Raw genomic sequence first — 22,849 nt, 5'->3', positions numbered from 1 at the left:
TTGACCTCAAAGGGGGAGCAGAAGATTCCATAATGAGGGTGCCACCACAGAGAAGGCCGACTACCAAGGGGCTGCTAAAGCTTCCTAGATGACAGAATCTATAACATCTGCTGGATCTAATAGAATGAGCAGATTAAATCAGGGAGCAGTGATCCCAAAAATAACATTTAAAGCCTTTACGGCATGGGACTAGGTTAACACCACCACTTTGAATTGGACCTGGAAACAAGCTGATAACCAATGCAACTTGTGAAGCAGAAATCTGAAGTATGTTCTTCAAGAAAAACACGTAACTGCTCTCACCACTGCATTTTGCACCAGGTGAAGTTACCAAATATTCTTCAACAGTAGTCCCATGCAATGTTCATTGCAGTAGCCAACTGGTTGTGAGTTATTGTGAGCAGGGCCCCTCAATCTAGGAAAGGGGGCAAATGGCACACAATATGAAATTGTACAAAGGTTGTCATGGGCCAGGGTTCAGATTCTGATTCTGACAGTATTGCTCCAGCTGAGTTTGTGGATTGTCATCCTCCGGAATCTTAAACCATAATTCATCTAAGAAGGGTGAGCAAGTCAACTCCTGATCAGCTGGAAGAGTCAGATGATGAGGCACAACCCACAAACTCCAAGTTTCAATGCATGCAGTGATGAGCAGAGCAATGCTAGTCAATGAGACTTCTCACTAGGCAAAGGGCCAGGCCTGAGTAATTATAGCCAGCTGCCTGCAGACAGATTTATATAGCTGCTCTGGCCTTCAGTCTTTGTTGGAAACAACTGTTTGGAATCCTAGTTTATGACTTTTGTTCCTGTGCTTACTTACTCTTAAACCCCTGATTATTGAAGTGACTGACTAGCACTCAGCACTTTAGCTCAGCACTTTAATTCCTGGAATGAATTTGGACCACTCTATTGCTGCTTAAATTTCAAATGGACTCATTCAGCCAAACATTCTTTGCACAGATCCTGACTTACAATCGTATCTACTTTATCTGCTTAACTCACAGCAACTATGTCTGCATGTGAGCGTCTGCAACCTTGCCACCTGACACAGAACAACCCCTCCCCAGCCACACCTGCAACTTGCTCATTTGATAAGTCCTGAGTCCAGGAGGACCCCCACATTGCACGCAGGATCTGTCTGGGGCTGCAAGACCCCATCTAATACCAAAGATTGTATAGTTCTAGAACCAAAAAGCTTCAAAACCCAAAGCTATTCATTCTTGGCAGGTTTCAGTTGAATCCTGTTGTACCCCATCCAGACTCCCACAGCCTTTAGACACTGGGATAAGATGTACACAGTATATCACTTAATTCACTGGGGGCTCAGATGTGCAATTAGATATCATCAGCATACTATCTACGTATTTCCTTACCTAAACAGAGAAACAGAATGACAATTTTTTTAAAACCCCACACTATGAATGGGAGTGACTTCCAGCTGGCTTCCCCATTGACTTTATTTGGGGGAAGCTGTTAAGAGTTAGAATTGAAAATAATGATCCTGTGACTACAGCTGTCCCTGGCAATGTGGCAGCGTGGCAGCTAAAGCTGCCACATTGCCAAATTTCAATCCCATGGGAGTCTGGATCCAGGATCTTGGATGCATTATTTTGAGGTTTGTACCTGTTTGAGGTACATTGAATCAAATATTGTTGCTCTATGATACCCCATTTTGCCCAACTGAAGATGACAGAGAGACAACTAAACAGGAGAATTTTAGTAAGGTAAAGGTAAAAATGAAGTTTGGTTAAGAGGGCCAGTCACTCGCTCTCAGCCCAATCCACCTTACAGGGTGGGTTCTTGTGGGAAAAATAGGAGGAAGGAATATCAGGTATATTCAATGCATTGACTTATATATTAAAAAGGTAGGATTTTTTAAAAAAAGGAAAAACAAGGACATTGCTATACATGGCATCTATAAATAAATCCTCATACATAAAGCATGTAACACAAATACAGATTTATTTCTGGTGCTTAGATCCCATTAAAAGCCTAATGGAGAACTTCATCAAAAAATCACCTAGTAGAATCAGTATTAAAACCCTACAAGGCCAGAAGCTTGAGTGTGGGGGGCTGAATATAGGCACACAAATGTTTCAGTTAGTTCATTTGTACAGGCTATCTCTAAATTCTGCTATTCTGCTGCTTCTATAGTTTTTTTTTTTAAAAGCTTTATTATTTTGAAAGAAGGAATAGGTATTACCTATATAATCCATCCTTCTAAATATAGCTGCTAAAATTCTGTTTCTAGATTTGGAATTGACATGTATGTTAAGATGTATTTTCTACAAACAGATGATACAAACTTACATAGATCTCTTCTTGGGTATGTTACTATGACAATTTAAGAATAAATCCAAAATTAGCTTTGAGGATACTGTGAAAACATTAGCCGGTTGTCAGGAAAGGCCCTCGTCTCTGAAACTGGGGTTTACTTCAAGACAAAGGTACATGTTTGAAAACCTATCCAAAGCAAAGCCAAGTGATCCACCTTTCTCTTATTTGATCACAGAATGTCAGACAACACAAAAAGTTGATATAGACACAAGATTATCATACAGATGGACAACCATATTTTAACATGTTAACTTTAACATTATAATTTACGGAGGAAGAACAGAATGTACCCTACATTTCCCTATGTCTTTAGACGATTTGTGACAGTGATAGAGACATTACTAGAACCTATGTGGTTTATTTATTTTGGGTTCATTAAAGTCAGCTTGTCTACTCCCAATTTTGTGTCCACATGAGCCAGGTTTTTACGGCTTGTTCAAGAAACCACAGCTAAAAATCCTGGGAAAACATTATGTGCGTTTAATAGGCCATTTAATTCAGCTGATTAAATCATATAATTAAATGGCTTTCAAAGATCTTTAGACAGATCCTTTGCCAATTTAGGAAATCCACTGCTACCACATTTCCAAGAGTTTCCTAACGAGTCTGTCTATATACTGTACTGTAGAAAAATTTATTTCCTTCTGAGGCAGTCTATTTTCTGTTAGACAGCTTGAATAAGCAGAAAGTCATTTCAAAGGTTAGGTCAAAATCTTGTTTCCTTATTTGAGGAATTTGGATTTCTAACTACTGATTTGTATCCTATCCACTAGATCAAAGGGAAGAAATGGGCTTTATTACACACAAGCTCCATCATCGTTTTCTACCCTTTCAAATATTTAAGTGGGAATCTTTGACATAAATAAAAATATTGAAACATATTTACACATATTCTTCATGTCTTTAATATGTAAGTAATGTTATTATTTTTTTTAAAAAATTGTAAAATATTGCTGAGGCCCTCAGGGTTGAAACTCCTCTCCCAGAAATCCTCTGGATCATTACACATTGTTCCTTGGCCTGAATTGAGGAATCAGCTTAGCATTTGTTGTTGCCACTACTTATCTTTTCAGGTGCCCTCATCTGATGCCTCCCCCTAATCCTCTCACATCCTGTGTTGCTCTGCTGATGATTAAAATCTCAAAATACAAAAATAACCTCTATTCTGCCACCTTCTGGCTTGGTGACTAGAGGATCTGGCCCTACTTTCCATCCTTTGGGAGACAGAGCAATCTCACCAGGTAAACAAACTAAAATTTTATTTTAAAAAACAAAATACAAAGTGTAAAAAAAACAACCCTCTTTTATTTTATTTTTAATTTTAAAATGCAAACATTCGGTGTGAAGGGAACTGGTCACACAATGGTTTATCAATCAGTAAAAGCAGAAAAAAAAGGAGCAGGATTTAAAAAGAAAATATAACGCTTTTTAAAGACCACACTGATGGCAATCTGCCACAAGTGTAATATTCTCTACCAAAATCTCTGAAAAGATAGTAGAGTTTTCAAATTATTATTAGAGACCACAAGAAATCCTAAAGATAATTTCTATCTTTATGAACACAGCCTGAGATTTGATTGAGAACTGATTAAACATTCCATTTTGCATTGGTACAGACATAGAAAATCTGAGATTTAGCACAACTCAGCATACAGAAATAAACCATCTTGCACAAATTTTTGGCTGGACGCCAAGAGTCACTGATGGAGATGGGTGGCTATAGAAATTGAATAAAATAAACAAATAAATGCTGTAGCTATTTCTACAAAATCCACAGATTCCTGAAAGAAATCCTTTGCATTTCTCCAGCTTCTTGGAGATTCCAATTAATTAATTAGAAGATGCTGGGGAGAAAGAAACCCCCACTTTCTATTAATCTATGTCTATGGAACTCTGCCATCAAGTTCTTTATTTTAATAAAATCAAACCTCTTCAATAAACAGAGGAAAAAAGGATCAGACTAATTTTAATATAAGAACATACATGATGCACAAAAACCTTTCAGTATAGAGATGTGGATTGTGCATCTGAATTTGTCATGCAGGCTACATATAGAATAGTAACACATTTAGAGAGTTTATCAAAATGTAGTGTCTTTTTGCCCTTCTTTGCCTGGCTTCTGCATTATAACAATAATTCTATAAGTTCTAGTTCATTCCATCAAATGAATGCTACTTTCCTTTTTTTTTAGCCCAACACAGAATTCTAAATATTGTGGCTAGGAACTCGCAGCCACAAAGCTACCGCACTGTTCATAGGCTCATCTTTAAAATCCATTGTTCATCTTAAAAAAGTATATTTCTTCTCCTCTAAAAAAATAAATGTACTTGCTATGGAGTAAGTGCTATTTTCAGAACTTTTAAAGTACATTTCCAAAAGGTTGCTAGCATACTCAAGTTCAACTCAGTTTCTATTCTGTGTATCAGGTTTTTTGAGAACTAGTAAATCTTTCACATTTTAAAACATAGACTCAAAAATTACATGAGAAGATAACTGCAGTTTCAAGTCAATCATATTCATGAAAAGAAGCACGTCTAAAATTAAGAGTGCTCTATAATTGCTCTTCCCAAACTGATGCCCTCTCGAATTGTGTATTAGAGACATTATTGTCTCCAGTTAGCCTAGAGCAGACATGTCAAACACAAGGCCCGGGGGCCAGATCTGGCCCGTGAAGTGGTTTCATGCGGCCCGCGAAGCCATCCTGGAAACAGTGAGGGACCGGCCCCCACTGCCTTGGCCCTGGCCCAGAGACTCTCCTCCTGCCAGAGACCCTCAGATCTGTCCCACTACTGCCCAGGCCCCCATAGGCACCCTTGATGGGAACGATGTAGAGCTGGCCATACGCACTGTAGCCACGCCCACCCAGTAGGCCACGCCCACCCAGGCCATACCCACCCGGCCCCCTGAGGGCAACTGTAATGCTGATGTGGCCCTCAATGAAATTGAGTTTGACACCCCTGGCCTAGAGGAAACTGCTCTTACTTATATGCTTCTGATAGGAAGGTCAGTGCAGACCCCATTGTCAGTTTGCTCCCTTCAGAATCATTCTTTAATTGGGAATTTGTGCCCCTCGCCCAATCCAAACGCTATGCCCTTGGCTAACTTTCTCCACCAGTCCTCCCCAGTTGTGTTGAATGAGAAGTGCTTCATCTCTGGACTGTATTGAGAAATAATAAATTAAAAGTTATTTAGTTTTACTTTATGAACTTACTTGTAGTGAAAATGCCCGTAGAGCTGGAATGGGAATTAAGGCAGCCATGAAAAATGCAGTAACATTGCTAATAGATGTAAGGGCCACACTTGCACCCGTGCGTTTCAGACATTCCCCTGTTCTATCCTGAAACAAATAGACAAATACGTGGAATTAATTACTAATTAAACAGCGCATAAGCTATATAAAATTACAGTGCAATAGAGAAATAGTTATTTATTTACAGGCTGCTCTAATCAAAGATGCTGGGTGGTTCAAAGCAAATAAAAACAAATATAGCACAAATAATCATAAGAACATCACATATTAAGGCCAAAATTAGCCATTTGGCAGCAATCTTTTAAACTCTTACGTCCCAGAAGTTTGACAGAAGAGAACTAGCCATTTTTAATGAGTACCAGGGGGGCATTCTATGGGGGGGGGGGAGAGGGAGTTGATGTTTTATAAAATTTGCCAAATTTCAATCCCACAGGAGCCATGGGTCTAAGACAGGGGTAGGCAACCTTGGCTCTTTTATGACTCATGGACTTCGACTCCCAGAATTCCTGAGCCAGCTGGCTCAGGAATTCTGGGAGTTGAAGTCTATGAGTCATAAAAGAGCCAAGGTTGCCTAGCCCTGGTCTAAGATTTTGGACACATTCTGTAAGTTGGTCCATTTGAGTTACCTTGGTTTAAAATTTTATTATTAAATTTTTATCCCACCCTTATTACTTTATAAGTAACTCAAGGCAAGGAACATACATAATACTTCTTCCTCCTCCTATTTTCCTCACAACAACAATCGTGCGAGGTGGGTTGGGTTGAGAGTGTGTGGCTGGCCCCAAAATTACACCGTTTTGTCCAGTTAAAGGTTATGGAAATGAGAATCTTAATAGTATTATATATAGATACTATTTCATCTGATTCTACTGTACAACAGAAATGGAAAACTACAATGGAAAGTTAATACAAACAACTTTTTTAAAAAATTTCTAAAGTAGACCGTAGCAGAAATAGCCTGATATCAGAATGCAAAATAAGACTATCAGTTCTCAAAAAATTTGGGAGAATAATTGAAATTTCAATTCAATTTATCCAAATAACTTTTTGAAGAATAATAACTACTTTGACAAATAATCACAAACTGACAACAAATATAATCCATAATCAGCATTTCATTCCTCTAAAATAACATATTAATCATAAGATTTCCAGATTCTTCTGAAGGGGTAATCATATATACATCTCTGCTGATAATGCCAACAGAGTTACTCATTTTTGTCAAAAGTGAAACCATTTAAGGGTCTTTGGTCATTTATACTGCTATTAGTTTACTCTGCATAGTTCTAAGATAAATAACCTGGGGCAACCTAAGAAATGATTTATGTTGTCAGCTGCTAACTGAAAAACTAAAGTGTATGTTTAATGAGCTTGCTGAATGGTAAATAACAATTGCACTTAGACTTATATATCGCTTAACAGTGCTTTACAGCCCTCTCTAAGTGGTTTACAGAGTCAGCATATGTAATGTAAGAAATATCAGAATTTACCTCAAATGGAATTCTCTTATTCTGCCCAGTTTCACTAAATGCATGTGCCAAAAGAAAGACATCATCTACCCCAACTCCAAGAGCAAGAAAGGGTAAAACCTGCATAAAAAGAGACAGCAACAACTATTTTATAACCAACCAAAGAACAAGTTAATAAAGTAGGACAAAGAAGTGCAATCTTACATTTCACTTTAGGCATAAGCAGAAATCTTGAGCCATTGTAGTTAGGAGGGCACAATTCTTTATGCACATAATTTTTTTACACCATTGGGTGTTTCTCTTCAATTACTGATCTCCATCATATTGTCAGGCCCAGTAGAAATTAACAGGTCTTCATGTGGATTCGTAAGAACCAAAGGCTATTTTTACAATCCAGTTAAACGAGCCACTTGCTTTGAGCAACTAATATTAGAGGATATGTATTGCAGGATCTCTTTTTTCCTCATTTTAGCTTGCTGATTTCAGAAAGCAAGAGCTTTATTTTAGCAGCTCAAGTACAAGCTTTGCCATCTAATTGCATAAAGGGAAAAATTCAACATGTACCAAATAACAGCAAATGTCCCCTTTGTAGTTAAAAGGATGAAACAATTGACCATTTGATCAATGGCTGCTGCAAAATTCCGCAAATTGACTACAAGCAGTGTTATGCCCAAGTTGCCAGAATTATTCCTGGAAACTTTGTCAGAGGTTTGGATTTGAATGTAGTAAAAAATACTGGGACCCTCACATCGAGGAGGTTTTGGAAAAAGTGCAGGATTAAAATATTATTGAAGTTTTAAGATCCAAACAGACAGGCATCTTGTTCATAATATGCCTGACGTAATAGGAGTTATTGAAAAGAATACAATCTGGTTCATTGATGTTGCGATTCCAGACGATGCTAAGATTGAGGAAAAACAACTGGAAAAAAATTCAAAATACCAGGACCTGCAGATTGCAGCTGAACCTTATGGAAAAAGAAATCCATTGTGATTGGAGCCCTCCAGGCTATATCTAATGCACTTTCTCAATATCTGGAAATATTCAATTTGTCACTCCCAAACACCCTGTGTTTTTTTTAAACCCTCCACCCACCTATATTCTTAGACATTACCTTAATAATTCGTAGGTCCTTGGTTAGGACTTTAATTATTAAACTTCCTTAGTCTTAGACTATGAATCCAACTGTCAATTATCCACACATTATAATAATTTCCTGGAGAGAAGATTTTAGCCAATTGTATCACAGTATGCATTTTCACAGCACATATGTCTGCACACCCTGCCTTTGGAAACAGGGTTTATTCAAGCACAATTTGAATTTCCCGGGTCATTGAAATTTTCAGCACAAGTCTTGAATATTCAGCCTTTCCCTCTCTACTTTACGGTTAACAACAAGTTCCTTTCAAAAATTTCAGTGCAAATTATAAAGCCCTTTTTGTCCCTCATTTCCTCTGACATGACATGCCAAAACCTGCAATTTTGTTGTGTGTGTGTGTGTGACATGTAAATATACATCCCATAAAACCATATGCCATGTTCAGAAGTCTTCTGGGCTTAAATAACCACAGCTATGACTAGTTTTAGGTAAACATATTAATTCAAACTTCTGAGGATTGTTCTCTTAAAAGTCCGTCCTACTCCCCCATGCATGCACCACCCTTAGTATGAGACATTGCAGTGCATCGTCTTGCAAACTGTTTGTTTTAATACCTGAGTTGTGGCAGCGTTAAAGGAAATCCCAATCAAGGAACACAGTCCCAATCCGGCAGCTACTGAGAGAGCAACCAACAAGACTCCTGCCAGACCCACAGCACCCTGGGATTTAGCACAGTCCCACCTCAGCATGGTTAAGCAGGCGTAGGCAAGCTGTAAGCAGAACAAAAGAGCATTTTTTTTCCCAAACCAGGCCTGACATCAGAGAAAGCCAGTTTTATGTTTCCTTTTCCTGACCAAAACTTTCAACAACAAAATACACTTTTAATAGAATACAGATACTGGAAGGCACTGCTCAGCAGTGAGATAGAGCAATGGCTTTGCTTGTCTGATCCTGTCATTAGGTCTGAATCCCACCTCCACACATCTCAAGCAGACGTCTCCTCAGCTCTGTAACCATTTAAGAGGAAACCACAAAGAACAACCCCGTGGCCCCATCCCAAGCCAACTTTGTGCTCACGCTAATGAGCCACAGATCTTCCATGGATCGGAGACATACGTGAGCAAGTGGCATAAAAATGCAGATTTTAAGGCTGTTAAAAACATTGTAAGGATGATTTGTATGACAGCTTAGCATAAAAAAAACTCATGTAGTGGTACATCATGAATTACAGATTTCTCCAGCCTGGTCCTTTCCGTATCTGGATGGCATGAGCTTGAAGAAGACTAAGGAAGAATAAAATTAATATTAAATCTATTTTACCATTAATAGATAGCCACTAGCAACTCTGATGACGCTGACGTCAGAAAATGACTTTAGGATGTCCTCCAGAGTTGTCGTCGTAAAGGAAAGCACCTTCTGAGTAGAGTTTTGTGCAAGACTTTGATGAGCAACCTATGAAAAGAAGATGGGAGCTGTAATTACAGAAAGGAAGTCACTATGATATACAGGTAGTCCTCAACTTACAACAGTTCATTTAGTGACCGTTCAAAGTTACAATGGCACTGAAAAAAAATGACTTATAAACGTTTTTCGCATGACCATTGTAGCATCCCCACAGCCACAGGATCAAAATTCAGATGTTTGGAAACTGGTTCATATTCACTCATGCGCTCGTGACCTCTCGTCTGGACTACTGCAACGCTCTCTACATGGGGCTACCCTTGAAGACCACTCGGAGGCTCCAGCTGGTACAGAATGCAGCCGCGAGAGTTGTGTTGGGAGTTTCCCGACACTCCCATGTTACACCTCTGCTCCGTGAGCTGCATTGGCTTCCAGTTGTCTTCCGGGTGAGATTCAAGGTGTTGGTAATGACCTACAAAGCCCTACATGGCATGGGTCCGGAATACCTTGGGGAGCACCTGCGGCCGGCGTCAACTTCCCTCCGCCCGGTACGCTCCCACAGAGAGGGCCTCCTCAGGGTGCCACCGGTCAAAGAATGCCGACTGGTGGCCCCCAGGGGGAGGGCGTTCTCTGTGGGCGCGCCGGATTTATGGAACCATCTTCCGGTCAAGCTCCGGATGGCACCTGACCTCCGCTCCTTCCGGCGCGATCTCAAAACCTACCTTTTCGAACAAGCTGGCCTGGCCTGATGGGATGGGGTTGGGTTTTATTAATGTGTTTTAACCTACTTTTAATGTGTTTTAACTTATTCGTGGGCATTTTATTTAATCGTTTTTAATTTTTGTATCTTGTTTTTGATATGTATTGCCCTGTTCACTGCCCTGAGTCCTTCGGGAGAAGGGTGGTATACAAATTTAATAAATAAATAAATATTTACGACGGTTGCGGTGTCACTGGGGTCACGTGATTAGCTTTTGCAACCTTCTGGCAAGCAAAGTCAATGGGGAATACAGATTCACTTAACAACCATATTACTAACTTAGCAAATGCAATTATTCACTTAACCAATGTGGCAAGAAAAGTTGCAAAATGGGGCAAAACTCACTTAACCAATGTCTCACTTAGCAACATAAATTTGGGCTCAATTGTGGCTGTAACTCAAGGACAACCTGTATTTCTGAAGCAGACTTCTATTGACACTAACTTTTTAGTTGTTGCTCTCACTTTATCTGTTGCTCTCTCTTCTCACTCACCCACATCACCCACAGGCGTTCTCATCTACTAACACTACCGCTGCATCCTTGACCCTTTGTCAATATAATTGCCATACCCAATGCAGAGCCACAGCAGGCTGCTTACAGATCAAATAGGAACGTATACCTTGAAAAAGAGGGAAATGTCAATTTATTTAAAATAGTGAAACTGAAGAAGGTTCATAGCTCACTCGGGCCCCTCCTGCACCCTTTTCTGCATTCCATCCAGAAGTCTACAACTGATTTGTTGTTATACCCAATCTAAAAACAACAAATTCTTAAGAGTAGCCCTCTCTTTTTTCATTGGCTGGACACTTCAAAGAGGTCACAAGCAGCTCAGCAGAGGTCAATGCCTGGGAAACAAAGGCCAGATAATGTCACATGACCTCACCAAGGGGACTGCAGCTGTGAACAGATTCTGTGGCGGGCTAATGTTTTCCAGACACCTTTGCTGGGAGCGTGTGTGTGTGTGTGTGTGTGTGTGTGTGTGTGTGTGTGTGTGTGTTCGCATGTAAGAATCATCCTAACCAAATGCTCACTTTTTCTCCTTAAGCTTCGGCAGCCCAAAGCAGCTCAAGACAATGAATTTTAAAAGCCATGCATTCTAAGAAACACACATTTCTCTTTCATTTTACCACAGAAGAACCAGCAATATTTCACTCAATTCTTGCTGTGGGTGGCAGGTTTTTTCATGTATTTGTTTCTTCTTAAAAAAAAAAAGGTTCTTACTCAGCCAGACCTAAGCATGCCTCTCTCTTTCCTCTTTCTAGCCAGCATACTGGCTGGGAATGACAGGGGTTGAATCTCCATCCTCTAGCTATCTCCTAACAAGATGCACTATCTCACGGAAGATCCCTGAAGGACTGCGATGACAAGAGCTAGCATGGTTTACAATGAAAGTTAGAAAGAAACCATTCTCCAAGCAAATGTCCATTTTACCTCAACATACATCCTCTGCCATGCTTCCAGGATCGCAGCTGCCTTGTCCTCATTCCAGTTGATGTGCGAAACGTAGTCGTAACCCTTGAAGTGTTCATACATTTGCTTTGGAGTCATTAGCTGAAACATGGTCTGTAAAGCCTGAGCACTGCAAGAAAGAATGGGGGACTTAGAAGGAGAAAGGGGCAACCAGTCTCCCCCTCCAAAAAGGGGGGGGGGAAACTGGTTTTACTGCGAGGTGTCACCAAATGCACAATCTTTGCTTACGGGATGGAAATGATCTTTGCTGGGTTTGGAGGACTGTTCTTATGGGCAGCAGAAAGCCAGAAACTGGCCAGCAGAAAGCCATTTCTTCAATATTTTCTTTTTATAATTGCTCTACACATTTTATTTAACTGAGAATCATTTTTGGTGTTGTTTAAAATGGAGGGAGAAATCTAAGTTATAAACTGGGGGTGTCCAAGCTTGGCAACTTGTGGACTTTAACTACCAGAATTTAACCAGCCAGCATTGCTGGCTGAGGAATTCTAGAAGTTGAAGTCCACCGGTTTTAAAGTTGTCACGGTCAGACATTCCTGTTGTAAAACCTCTTTATCTTCTTATATCTTGATATAAAAAGCTGATCCTATCATAGATGTAAAGCGGATGCAGAGACATTGGAATATAAAAAGCCTATGAGCTACCGTCCAGTTTCTCTATTAAAGGGCTGATCTGATTCAGTCTTCTTATGTCTAATCTCTCTGTATAATTTAAATAAGGCACCATTCACAAAGCAGCGGGACCTATAGGGGACTCACACCTATTAAGGAGATGGTTTGGATGGCAAACAATCTGAAGAAAATTGAAGTCTTAAAAGTGAAGTTTTTTTCCCCAAGAAGCATAAAAAGTACACAAATTAACACAGTTGCAGCAAATGGGATCCTTCCATATGCAGTAGGATCCAACAGAAGTTTCTATCACTGAAAAGGATTCTCATCTTCGGTCCAGAAAAGGGGAGGGGGGAGGGGGGATCCTTCGTAATAGCACGTGATGTGACACGGGGGAGAAGTAACAAAGTCATCTCCACCCTATTCCAGAGACCAAAATCTCCAATGGATCATACAAACATTAGTCACCAAAAGATAACCGTGGGCTACATAGGTATCATGAACTCTTCACGTACAAGTGGAAAAGGAGTAAAACTACGAGAGCTCAAATGGGGGATACACTTTGCTGAAAACTGTTGCTCTCTAATTTAAATCATATGCTGCATGGGTTTTTTTTCCTTTGCATTATATGCACTAAGAAGGACTTCAATTTTAATATTTTTACTAAACTTTATCCCCACTATCTCATAAACAAAAATGCATTTTATTGGTATAATAAATAGTAGTACTCTCACTGAGAGTCAGTTTGGTGTATTAGTATTGTTATCCTTGGGTTGATGACACTGTTTGATGAGTGGTGTTTTTTTTTCCTTTCAAGAATGGGCATCGGAATTTCATTTTAATGTGTGCCATTGTGTATACAGAAAAATTACAATAAAGTTCATCTTATCTAACTAAGGTGTCAGGCTAAAAAACTAGGTGACGGTGAGTTCTAATCCTGTCTTAGGCACAAAGCCAGCTAGGTGACCTTTGGCCAGTCAGGAAAAGAACGCAATGGCAAACTATGTCTGAAAAACCTTGCCAAGAATACTGCAGGGATTTTTCCAGGCAATCTCCAAGAACTGGATATGACTGAATGGAAGAAAAAAGAATTCTCACATTACCGACAGTAAATTTTTCACTCAAAAGAAAACAATAGTTGGATTGACACTTCACATTAAGCCATGGTTTGTTTAAAGCAAGATCCGTTGACTAAGAACAGCTGGCTGTAAACCCTGACATATAGAACAAAACAGCTAAGTTGTCACAAGAATTTAAGCCAAGACCACCCAAACCATAGTGCACTCTAGAGCTGTGTAGACCCAAACCAGGATGTCCCAGGCAGGAATTACTGGATTAGGAGTGCTTACCTGACAAGTTTTCCCCCAGTACCATTTTTAACAGTGCCACCAATAATCAGTTCTTCTTGCCAATGCATGTATTTTTTTGACAGCCCATAGCATCCACCGCTTAAAGCAAGGGCAACATCAAGAGGCTGGAAATATAAAAAAAAAGTGTTACAGAATCAAAGACAGGAAAGTTCACAATTCTGGAGGATCACTGATGCCACTTTGGATACCCCTGAAGGTAAGTTTTCTAATATGCATAAATCCTGCAAATATCCTGCTCTGGTTGCAAACTCTGAAAGGGGCGGGGAGAGACTAAGAATGTTCTTATGGAAGTATTTTCATGCTTCCAGGATTGATTCTGGCAGATGTAGCTTTGCATTTTCTCTCAGGTTGGTAGCTGTATATTTTTATCTTTTTCAGGATGGTTTCACCTCTAAGTAGAGAGAAGAAGTTAGTTGCCTTAGGTCAGGGGTCTTCAAACTTGGCCCTTTTATGACTTGAGGACTTCAACTCCCAGAATTCCTCAGACAGCGTGCCTGGCTGAGGAATTCTGGGAGTTGAAGTCCACAAGTCATAAAAGGGCCAAATTTGAAGACCCTTGCCTTAGGGAGTAGATTTTGGTTGTCATGAAAAGCTAGCAAAGGTTGATTTAGTCCGTTTTGTACTTTTATTGCAGCATTTGAGGGATTTTTTTTATTCATGTGGCACAACAACATGATTATTTGGGGTACCTGAAGTCTGTATGAAAGGAAGCCATTTATTTTTCTTAGGCAGCAAATAAACTTCAGCTGCCTTGAGTTGTCCCTGGAAAATTTATTAAGCGACAACAACAACAATAATAAAAGCAGAGAATCAAGAGAGGAAAAAAGGAAACTTCACTCCAGCATCACAGTAAAATCTTTATAGAGAAGTCACTCTAATCCTGTCTACTTCCTCTCTACCACTGAAGGAGCTCCAAACTATGGACATTTTGACTTTTTCTATTTTGCTTTAAATATAAAGTTTGCACAAAAATAATACATTCAGTTTTAAAAACAAGTATAGCATAGTCCATTAAATATCTCAACAAACAAAAAAGGCCCTACTTCAGTTTGAGTGTTTAATTTCTTTAATATAAATCTAAATGGTAGAAAAAATATTTGTTTTATGAAGAAAACATAGCTACTCATATTATACTGTATACCATAATGCTGGGTGGCTTAAAGCAACAACAATGGAATCATGTCAGAAAGAGTTTTAGAAAATGAATTAAAAAAACAGTGCTTGGTATCCTAAAGCAACACCCCTCAATACTTCAGACTCCCTCAATCTCAATGTTTGGGGGAATTTCAAAAACTAGAATAAATTTCTTGAGATGACCTGGAATAAAATGCAAATATACCAATTACAGATATTTGTATTTGTATTCTGTAATAAAAAAGATGCTCTTTTGGAAACTTGTTAACTACAAAAGTTTCCATTATTTGATACTACAGCATTTGTATATAGAACTTGATTGGTAGCAATTTGTTCAGTCACATCTATCATTTAACACTGATGAGTATTTAGTGGCTTTGCAAATCTAAGTGCATTAATATTCCAATATCCCTTTCTCTGCAGTACAAAATTTAGAATATAATATAATACATTATATATATATATCATTTCAAAGCTATTGTTTGTTCTTAAGTCCTTGAAGCTTGTTTGTTAAAGTAGGAATAAGTAGGTGTCTTGGTCTGTAACTCCTGCTAAGTAAGCCATACAAATGGTCATAGTTTCCTTATTATTGCCTTATTTTCTTCTGTTAGCAGAACAATTCAAGTCGGTGTGACCAACCATCATTTTATCAACTCCAGAATTTTGAACTTAACGCTGTATAAGAGGATCAAATACTGCTATCCTGAAACTGCATCACATTGTTGACAATCATTTTATGATATGAAATTACAATCTGCTTTGTCAACACATTTTTCTCCTTTGCCTGAAAAAAAGAAGAATTAACTTACTTTGGTTGAATTTTTGTTGGGGGCGGTTATAGGACAGTCGGGATCATCAGGGTTTAGGCAAGGTCGATCCATATATCCATGGCCAACTTCTGCCTTATTCAGCATCTCCTCCCAAGTATCTACTTGGGAGTTTATCTTCTTCAGCTCTTCCAAGAATTCTAAGGGGTCAAAGTTGGTCCACTGCAAATGGGGTTTTCCTCTGTCCCGTGAAGAGAGAAATGAAAAGATATCAAGAGTTGCCAGACTTTTGTAAATATTTATTTACTGCTTCCTCACTCCCGACTCACATTCATATTTTTTGGAAACAAAGTTCACTGACATGTGCATAATGATATTTAAAACATTGCCACAAGATTTGTCACAGAAAAAGTTGCTGAAAATTCTTATCTTAAAGCTGGTTTTTAACCGACAAAATTTCTTCTTCACATGAGCATCACATCCATGCCTAAGTAAATGCTAGTAAACAGAGACCCTTGAATCTAATAGTTTGAGGGGTTTTAGAGGTTGCAGTTAAATCTTTATTCTTACCTCAACTATTACATTGTGCCTCTGTTTATTCATTTATTGAATTGAGATAATCAAATAAGCAAGAAAATTCGTATCTAAACTAGTATTTTAAGTACAAATTTTAAATGAATAATTTAGTAACTAATTGATGACTCAGAAAAAATAAGAAATTCAGCAGTCATAAATAAAGGAAATGTTCAAGTATCAGAGAGAAGTTCATGTGATATTAAAAACTGTCTTTCTTTAAAATATTTGCCATATATTAATCAAAAACACACAGAAAGAAAATTATAAGCATTGTGCTCCTTCAGACATGGTAAGCTTTTTTATAAACTCCTGAGCCTCTGCTGCTATTTTTTTTTCATTTCCACTTTTGATTTTGTGATGTTGCCAGACCATAAAGGCTTTTGCCTGACTTTTCTCTGGTTCAGACCACTGTATCTGCTTAACCAGGCTTAAGATATTATTCAGACTCTCCCAACCAGAAAACGCAAGTGCCTTCATTGTCCCGTTTTTAAAAGTCCACACTGAAAGTTAAGCAATAGCCATTGCATGTTGCCTTTACAGAGACAGACAAACTAGGGCAAAAACTGTACCATATAAATAAGCTATGCAATTAACCTAAATGAATTTAAACTTTTTAAAATATAGAACATGTTGAAAGTAACAATATCCAAAAGAGAGACTTCATGCCACTTAAAGGCCCAATAAAGAAAACTTGGCTTTTGCTCAAGTTTTCTATTACAGGGTTAATTGAAAGAAGCAATTCTCATGTTTTTATTTTACAAGTATTGTTAGTCCAACTGCTGCCATTATACTTTTCATTGTACTTTTATTTCCTCAAATATATTCACCAATAACCATCATATAACAGTGACAATGTTGCCTTTGGGAAATGGAAAAAACTATGAATTGGGACCCTTGCCTTTTCTCTCATAAGCATGTTTACAGCATAGTATAAACATTGAAAAAGGGACGCGGTGGCTCAGTGGGTTAGGACGCTGAGCTTGTCGATCAGAAGGTCGGCAGTTTGGCGGGTCGAATCCCGAGTGCCGCGTAACAGAGTGAGCGCCTGTTACTCGTCCCAGCTTCTGCCAACCTAGCAGTTCGAAAGCACGTAAAAATGCAAGTAGAAAACTAGGGACCACTACGGTGGGAAGGTAACAGCGTTCCGTGCGCCTTTGGCGTCCAGTCATGCCGGCCACATGACCACGGAGACGTCCTCGGACAAGCGCTGGCTCTTCGGCTTTGAAACGGAGATGAGCACCGGCCCCTAGAGTCGGAAACGACTAGCACGCATGTGCGGGGGAACCTTTACCTTTACCTTTTTTATAAACATTGAAAGAACCAAAGCAAAAATAAATAAATATTCAAATTACTGACTCTTTCTGTGGTCCTGAGATTCTGCCCAAAATTTGGTGACAAACCAGTGACTAACCGATAGGATTTCTGCTGTTGTTTTAAGCAATGAAAATGTTCTGATAAGACTAATATTCCAGTTCTTCTTAAATAAAGGTATTGAAGCCACAAAATTGGAGGAAGAATCAATCATTCAATCAATCCCCTGAAAATGTCACAGCAATCATTACCATATTCCCCCACAGCTTAAAAGCAGGGGTTTCGTACCTTGTGGACTTCAAGTCACAGAATTTTCTAGCCAGCCATGAATTCCGAGTATTGAAGTCTACAAGTCAAAGCTGCCAAGGTTGGGCATCCCTGGCTTATAGCAATTCATCAACAAAAGGCAACCTATTTTGGCAATGGAACAGGACTACTCACCATGGCAACTCAATGCAACCAGCTCACTGCCTCCAGCTTGCCACTGACAAGTCGCCTCTGCAAATTCACTGCCGCCAAGGGGTTGCAGGACAACTACACATGGCCAATTTGCCATGGGGACAACTTGCCATGGGCAGCTGGAGGGAAAGTCAGGTGGTAAGCAAGTACGTGGGCAGAACGCAGAGCAATGGCGGTGCCGGGGGCGTCCCATTTTCACAGACACCCACCATCACCACCACTGTCATCAGCCTCGGTCTGAAGCTTGGTGTGGTAGTGGCGGGGTGTGTGAAAATGGGATGTCCCCCGGCTACCTCTACCTCCCCGCTGCCCACCCCAGCCACTGCCATCATCTCTGGCCTCTTCAGCCCAGAGCTCAGTGTGGTAGTGGTGGCGGCAGTGGGTGGGTGTGAAAATGGTAAGCCCCTGGCCGCTGCTGCCACTCTGCACTTAGCCCACCCACCCATTCACTCAACCACCCAGCTCTCTCTCTAGCCATGAGTTGTCACTGCAATGAGTTGACTATGTGGAGTTGTCCTGTGGTGACCTGGTAGTGGTGGCATGTTGGCAGAGGCAACTTGTGGTGGCAAGCTGGCAGCAGTGAATTAGCTGTACCGAGTTGTCCTAGACCCTTTTGGCAAAGGTACCCACTGGGAATGGGAAAAGGGAGCAACATTCCATGCATAATGAAAAATACCCAAATTGCATATTTGTACCACTACTATGTTATGATAACTTTATAATACACTTTGATGTAATCATGGCTTCTGCAGGATCTTTGCATTATGCAAGGAGGATTTGCTTTCCTGTGAAGAGCTGTAACCAAGTTCACTCAAATGCTCTCCTTATAGATCTTTTTCCATCATAGAGAGAAATCAGAGGTATCAAATTATAGCAAATGTCCTTGTTGTCATAACAGAAGCATTTGAAAATATGATGGAAGTTGCCAGAAGACACAGTAATTGATTTGGGGGTTCTCTTGTAACAGGGCAAAGACCATTTTTTTGTCATTATTTAGTGAGTGCACGAAAGAAAAGATCATATACCAATGTTGGACACCACTGTCACATACACTTCAACTCATGCAAAACTCAGGACCTGTTATAGTAATTTCTCAGATGTTCAGTACACACTCCGATGACCGAGTTCACTGAAGGTCCTCAAAACACATTGTTTAAAATGTTTTACTCTCAGTGAAAGCTGATACTGAAATGATTATGTCAGTATCAATTCTAACTGCAAATGAAATATGAATCTAGTTCAAATACCTAAAGCCAAGGATATCCAAGGGACCAGATCTGGGTTGAGGGGAATTGTCAAAAAACCAAGATGGCAGCTGCAGAAGTGTAATCAATGTCCTGTCCTTTTACATATATTGTGAGATGCATGTAAAAAAGTAATGTAACTTCAGCTATATGATTGTGGCTGCCATCTTAGGTGGTTTTTTTTGGTTTTTTTGCCTTACAACCTCCAACTTCCAATGCGTGCCCCTACCTCAATCCATATTAAATCATTGAGAGTCTGAGCACATTTTGTGTTCAGTCCAACATCAGAATAAAAACTAGCTAAGTGAAGTCCCATTAAACTGGTAAAAAAATTAGAAATCAACACACATTACTCACGGTAGATATGCAGTCCCAGACTGTAACTTTGCACCCTCCCAGAAGCAGTCCAGTGGTGTGATAATTAAACAAGGATAAAGGTGTTCTATAATCTGTAAAAGAAACAGAAAAAAACCCTTCAAACTATTGTTATACATCTAGTGGTTAAGGCACCAGACTAGAAAGCAGGAGACCATGAATTCAAATTCCGTCTTAGTCATGAAAGCCAGCAGGGTGACTAGGGGCCAGTTCTTCTCTCTCAGCCCAAATCACCTCACAGGATTGTTGTGGAGAAAATATAACGAAGAAAGTTCACTGCCTTTGAGTTATTTGTAAAAATAATAAAGGCAGGTTATAAATAAGTAAAAATGTAATAAATACATTGTCTCTACCTTGTCCATGTAACCTGTTTCTGTGATGGGTTCCCCTGATTTGTGACATAAATGTTCCAATTTCCATTGTCTGCAAAAATGAAGAGCAAATTACATTAACAAATGGTCATAAGTTGAGAACTACCTGTATTTTCAAAGGGTTTTTTTTGTCACTCTTAGGAGATGCTGCTGTTCGAATTAAATTAGTTCACCTTTATGGGTATAATCACCTTATGACAGTAATAATAGTTAGATTTTGATGGCCTGCTAGTCCTTTTAGCCTCTTGTATTGAGGATCCTTCCTGATTTTAACCATGCAATTCAAATTTCTCAGAAACCACCAGGCAAGATTAATGGAAATTGAATTTGCAATATTGTAGGTCAGACTTTGCCAAACTGGTACAACTCCAGATGTGAGCTACATCTCATGTCTGCTAAAGAGCATCAGAACTTTGGCACATCTGGAGGGTATTAGGCCGCAGAACGGTGCTATAGAGAAAATGCCCATTCTCTTTACCACTTGGTGAATGCAAAGGACTCCCTGCTGCGTTGAACCCTTCCCGTATGTCAGGGTAAATTTATGCTGAACGCTCATCTACATTGGATCAAAAACAGTTTTGAACTTTGCAAAACAAACTCACTGTAAGATCCCTTCAAGATAACTTGAAATTTGTGCTTTAATACTAGCTTAAACCATTGTTTAATATTACTGACTCCCACAACTGGGACCTGTTTGTACTAGATATGTCAGCAACCCAACACAGTCCGAAGTCATATTTTGAATGTTTTATGGCAAAAGGAAAAGATTATTTTTTTAACTTAATAGCTGAAAGCACAATGGTTTCAAACATTGTAAACTATGATGAACATCTAGAGATGTGGCTAAATCAAGATTTTCCCCAGGTCCCAGTTGCCAAAAGAAACAGGGTCAGAGGCAGTGGGGCTCAACAAAATCGAGAGGGTAGCTGAAACCATATGAAAGTTACCATGTTGATGTTTTTTTAACTGGTCCTGAACTGAAAAATTAAGGCTGAACCATGCAAATATTGCAAGTAGTTCTTGATTTACAACTGTTCATTTACTGTCTGTTCGAAGTTACATCGGCATTGGAAAAAGTGACTTATGACTGTTTTTCACACTTATGACCGCTGCAGTATCTCCATGATCACGTGATCAAAATGCAGACACTTGGCAACCAACTCGTATTTATGAGGGTTGCAGTATCCCAGGGTCACGTGATCAGCTTTTGCGACCTTTTCCAGATTCATTTAACAACAGTGTTACTAACTTAACAACTGCAGTAATTGACTTTAACAACTGTGGCAATAAAGAGCCTTGGTGGAGCAGTGGGCTAATGCCTCCTTAAGTAACACCAGCTGCCTGCAATTAGTGCAGGTTCGCATCCCACCAGGCTCAAGGTTGACTCAGCCTTCCATCCTTCTGAGGTAGGTAAAATGAGGACCCAGATTGTTGGGGGCAATTAAGCTGACTTTGTAATAATGCCGCTTGGGGTGTGTGTGAAAGCCCTAATAAGCAGGCATATACATAGAATGAAGGCTACTGCTAAGCTTGTAAGCCGCCCTGAGTTTTCGGAGAAGGACGGGATATAAATGGGAATAAAAAAAAAGGTTGTAAAGCAGGGCCAAAGTCACTTAACAAATGTCTCGCTTAGCAACAAAAATTTGGGGCTCAACTGGGGTCATGAGTTGAGGACTAGCTCTCCAGGAAAACTAGTAACTTTGCAAATGTTGAAAAGCAAATGTTCAAGGAAACGCTGTTCTTACAATAAAATAAATTTCTAGGGAGCCTCTGAATTTCTTCTGAATGAGTTCTGATTCAAACGTTACTGCAGAAAATGACCAGGTTGGAGCAAACCATTCTCACAACTGCTCTGAGATTTGAAGGAGCTTTGTTCTTTCCATCTTACCTGTTGTACATATATACATGTATCTTGCTGGCTTGTAGTGCAGAATCAAGGTGCTGTCTGAGCGCTTCTGTTGTTAGTACATTAGCAGTCTCTTCTTGTGGTGTCTGAATCATCAGTTGAGGATTAAACATGGCCTCTTCTCCAATCTTTTGCCGTGTGTAACTTAACTCCCGACTCACTCGCCCACCAACTGACAGACAAATATTTACAACTTGGGATTAGCCAGCAAGAATGGACTCTTTATACACATTCTAAAAGCTCGCAGGCTCACCAATAAATTTTCCCATATGCATGGAATAGTTTATTGTCTATTAAGAGCTGAAGCAACTTTAAGAGAGCTAATTTTGTGTACAGTGCAAAAAAAGCCACAGACATTTTCCTTACTTAAAAAATAAAGTTCCCGCTAAACACATGCATTTTCAGTATCATATCAAAAATCCCACACGTACACAGTTTGTTAAATAAATAAATAAATAAATAAATAAATCCTTTTTTCCTTTCAGACCAGACCAAAATATTTCTACGTTACAATTTCTTACACTTGTATAAACAGTCTGCTGCAATGGCACATTTCAGGATAAATGGCTTCAATTTACACTCTTCTCCTAAATAATTTGGCAAAAGCAGAAAGGAAATAAACGCAGCTAGGAGGAAAAGAGTAAATGAACATTAGTATATCCTGCTGCTGCTACTTAAAATGTAAAAATACTGTTAAGTGAAGGTCACTTAAAAGTGCGGATTCAGAGGACAGTCAACTTACATTTAGTAAACTACCAGGAGAGTCTAGAGTTTCCGTGGTGAACTTTAGCATATCGGAATATGGATTTCATGACAAATTAAATGGCAATAAACTCAGGAAGACAGCTTCCCAACCTGGGTGCCCTCCAAATGCATGGATTTCAATATCCAGAATTCTCAGCAATGGCCATACTAAGTGCGCTTTGAAGCCTTGCAGCTTC

At 39.4% G+C, this 22,849-nt stretch overlaps 1 protein-coding gene across 1 annotated transcript in view; it reads right to left on the bottom strand.

Moving 5' to 3' along the window:
• The window catches only part of PTCH1 (patched 1), a gene marked incomplete at its 3' end in the record, with an annotated part of 53,182 nt that extends 31,146 nt beyond the window's left edge, over nt 1-22,036 (bottom strand). Inside the window, exons 1-10 of the mRNA XM_081318871.1 lie at nt 21,891-22,036; nt 19,985-20,054; nt 19,614-19,705; nt 15,709-15,907; nt 13,745-13,869; nt 11,749-11,896; nt 9,476-9,607; nt 8,770-8,925; nt 7,078-7,176; nt 5,549-5,674 (exon numbers count right to left, since the gene is read on the bottom strand). Of these exons, the coding sequence (XP_081174997.1) occupies nt 5,549-5,674; nt 7,078-7,176; nt 8,770-8,925; nt 9,476-9,607; nt 11,749-11,896; nt 13,745-13,869; nt 15,709-15,907; nt 19,614-19,705; nt 19,985-20,054; nt 21,891-22,021 (1,278 nt within the window). The 5' untranslated portion in view covers nt 22,022-22,036. The remainder of the gene's footprint in view (nt 1-5,548; nt 5,675-7,077; nt 7,177-8,769; nt 8,926-9,475; nt 9,608-11,748; nt 11,897-13,744; nt 13,870-15,708; nt 15,908-19,613; nt 19,706-19,984; nt 20,055-21,890) is intronic.
• Between the last annotated feature and the right edge of the window lie 813 nt (nt 22,037-22,849).

This window comes from Vipera berus (genome assembly GCF_964194415.1).
Source record: "Vipera berus genome assembly, chromosome: 2".
Lineage (NCBI taxonomy): Eukaryota > Metazoa > Chordata > Lepidosauria > Squamata > Viperidae > Vipera > Vipera berus.
Note: the sequence above shows the minus strand (reverse complement) of the source record. Positions and strands in the feature narration are given on the sequence as shown.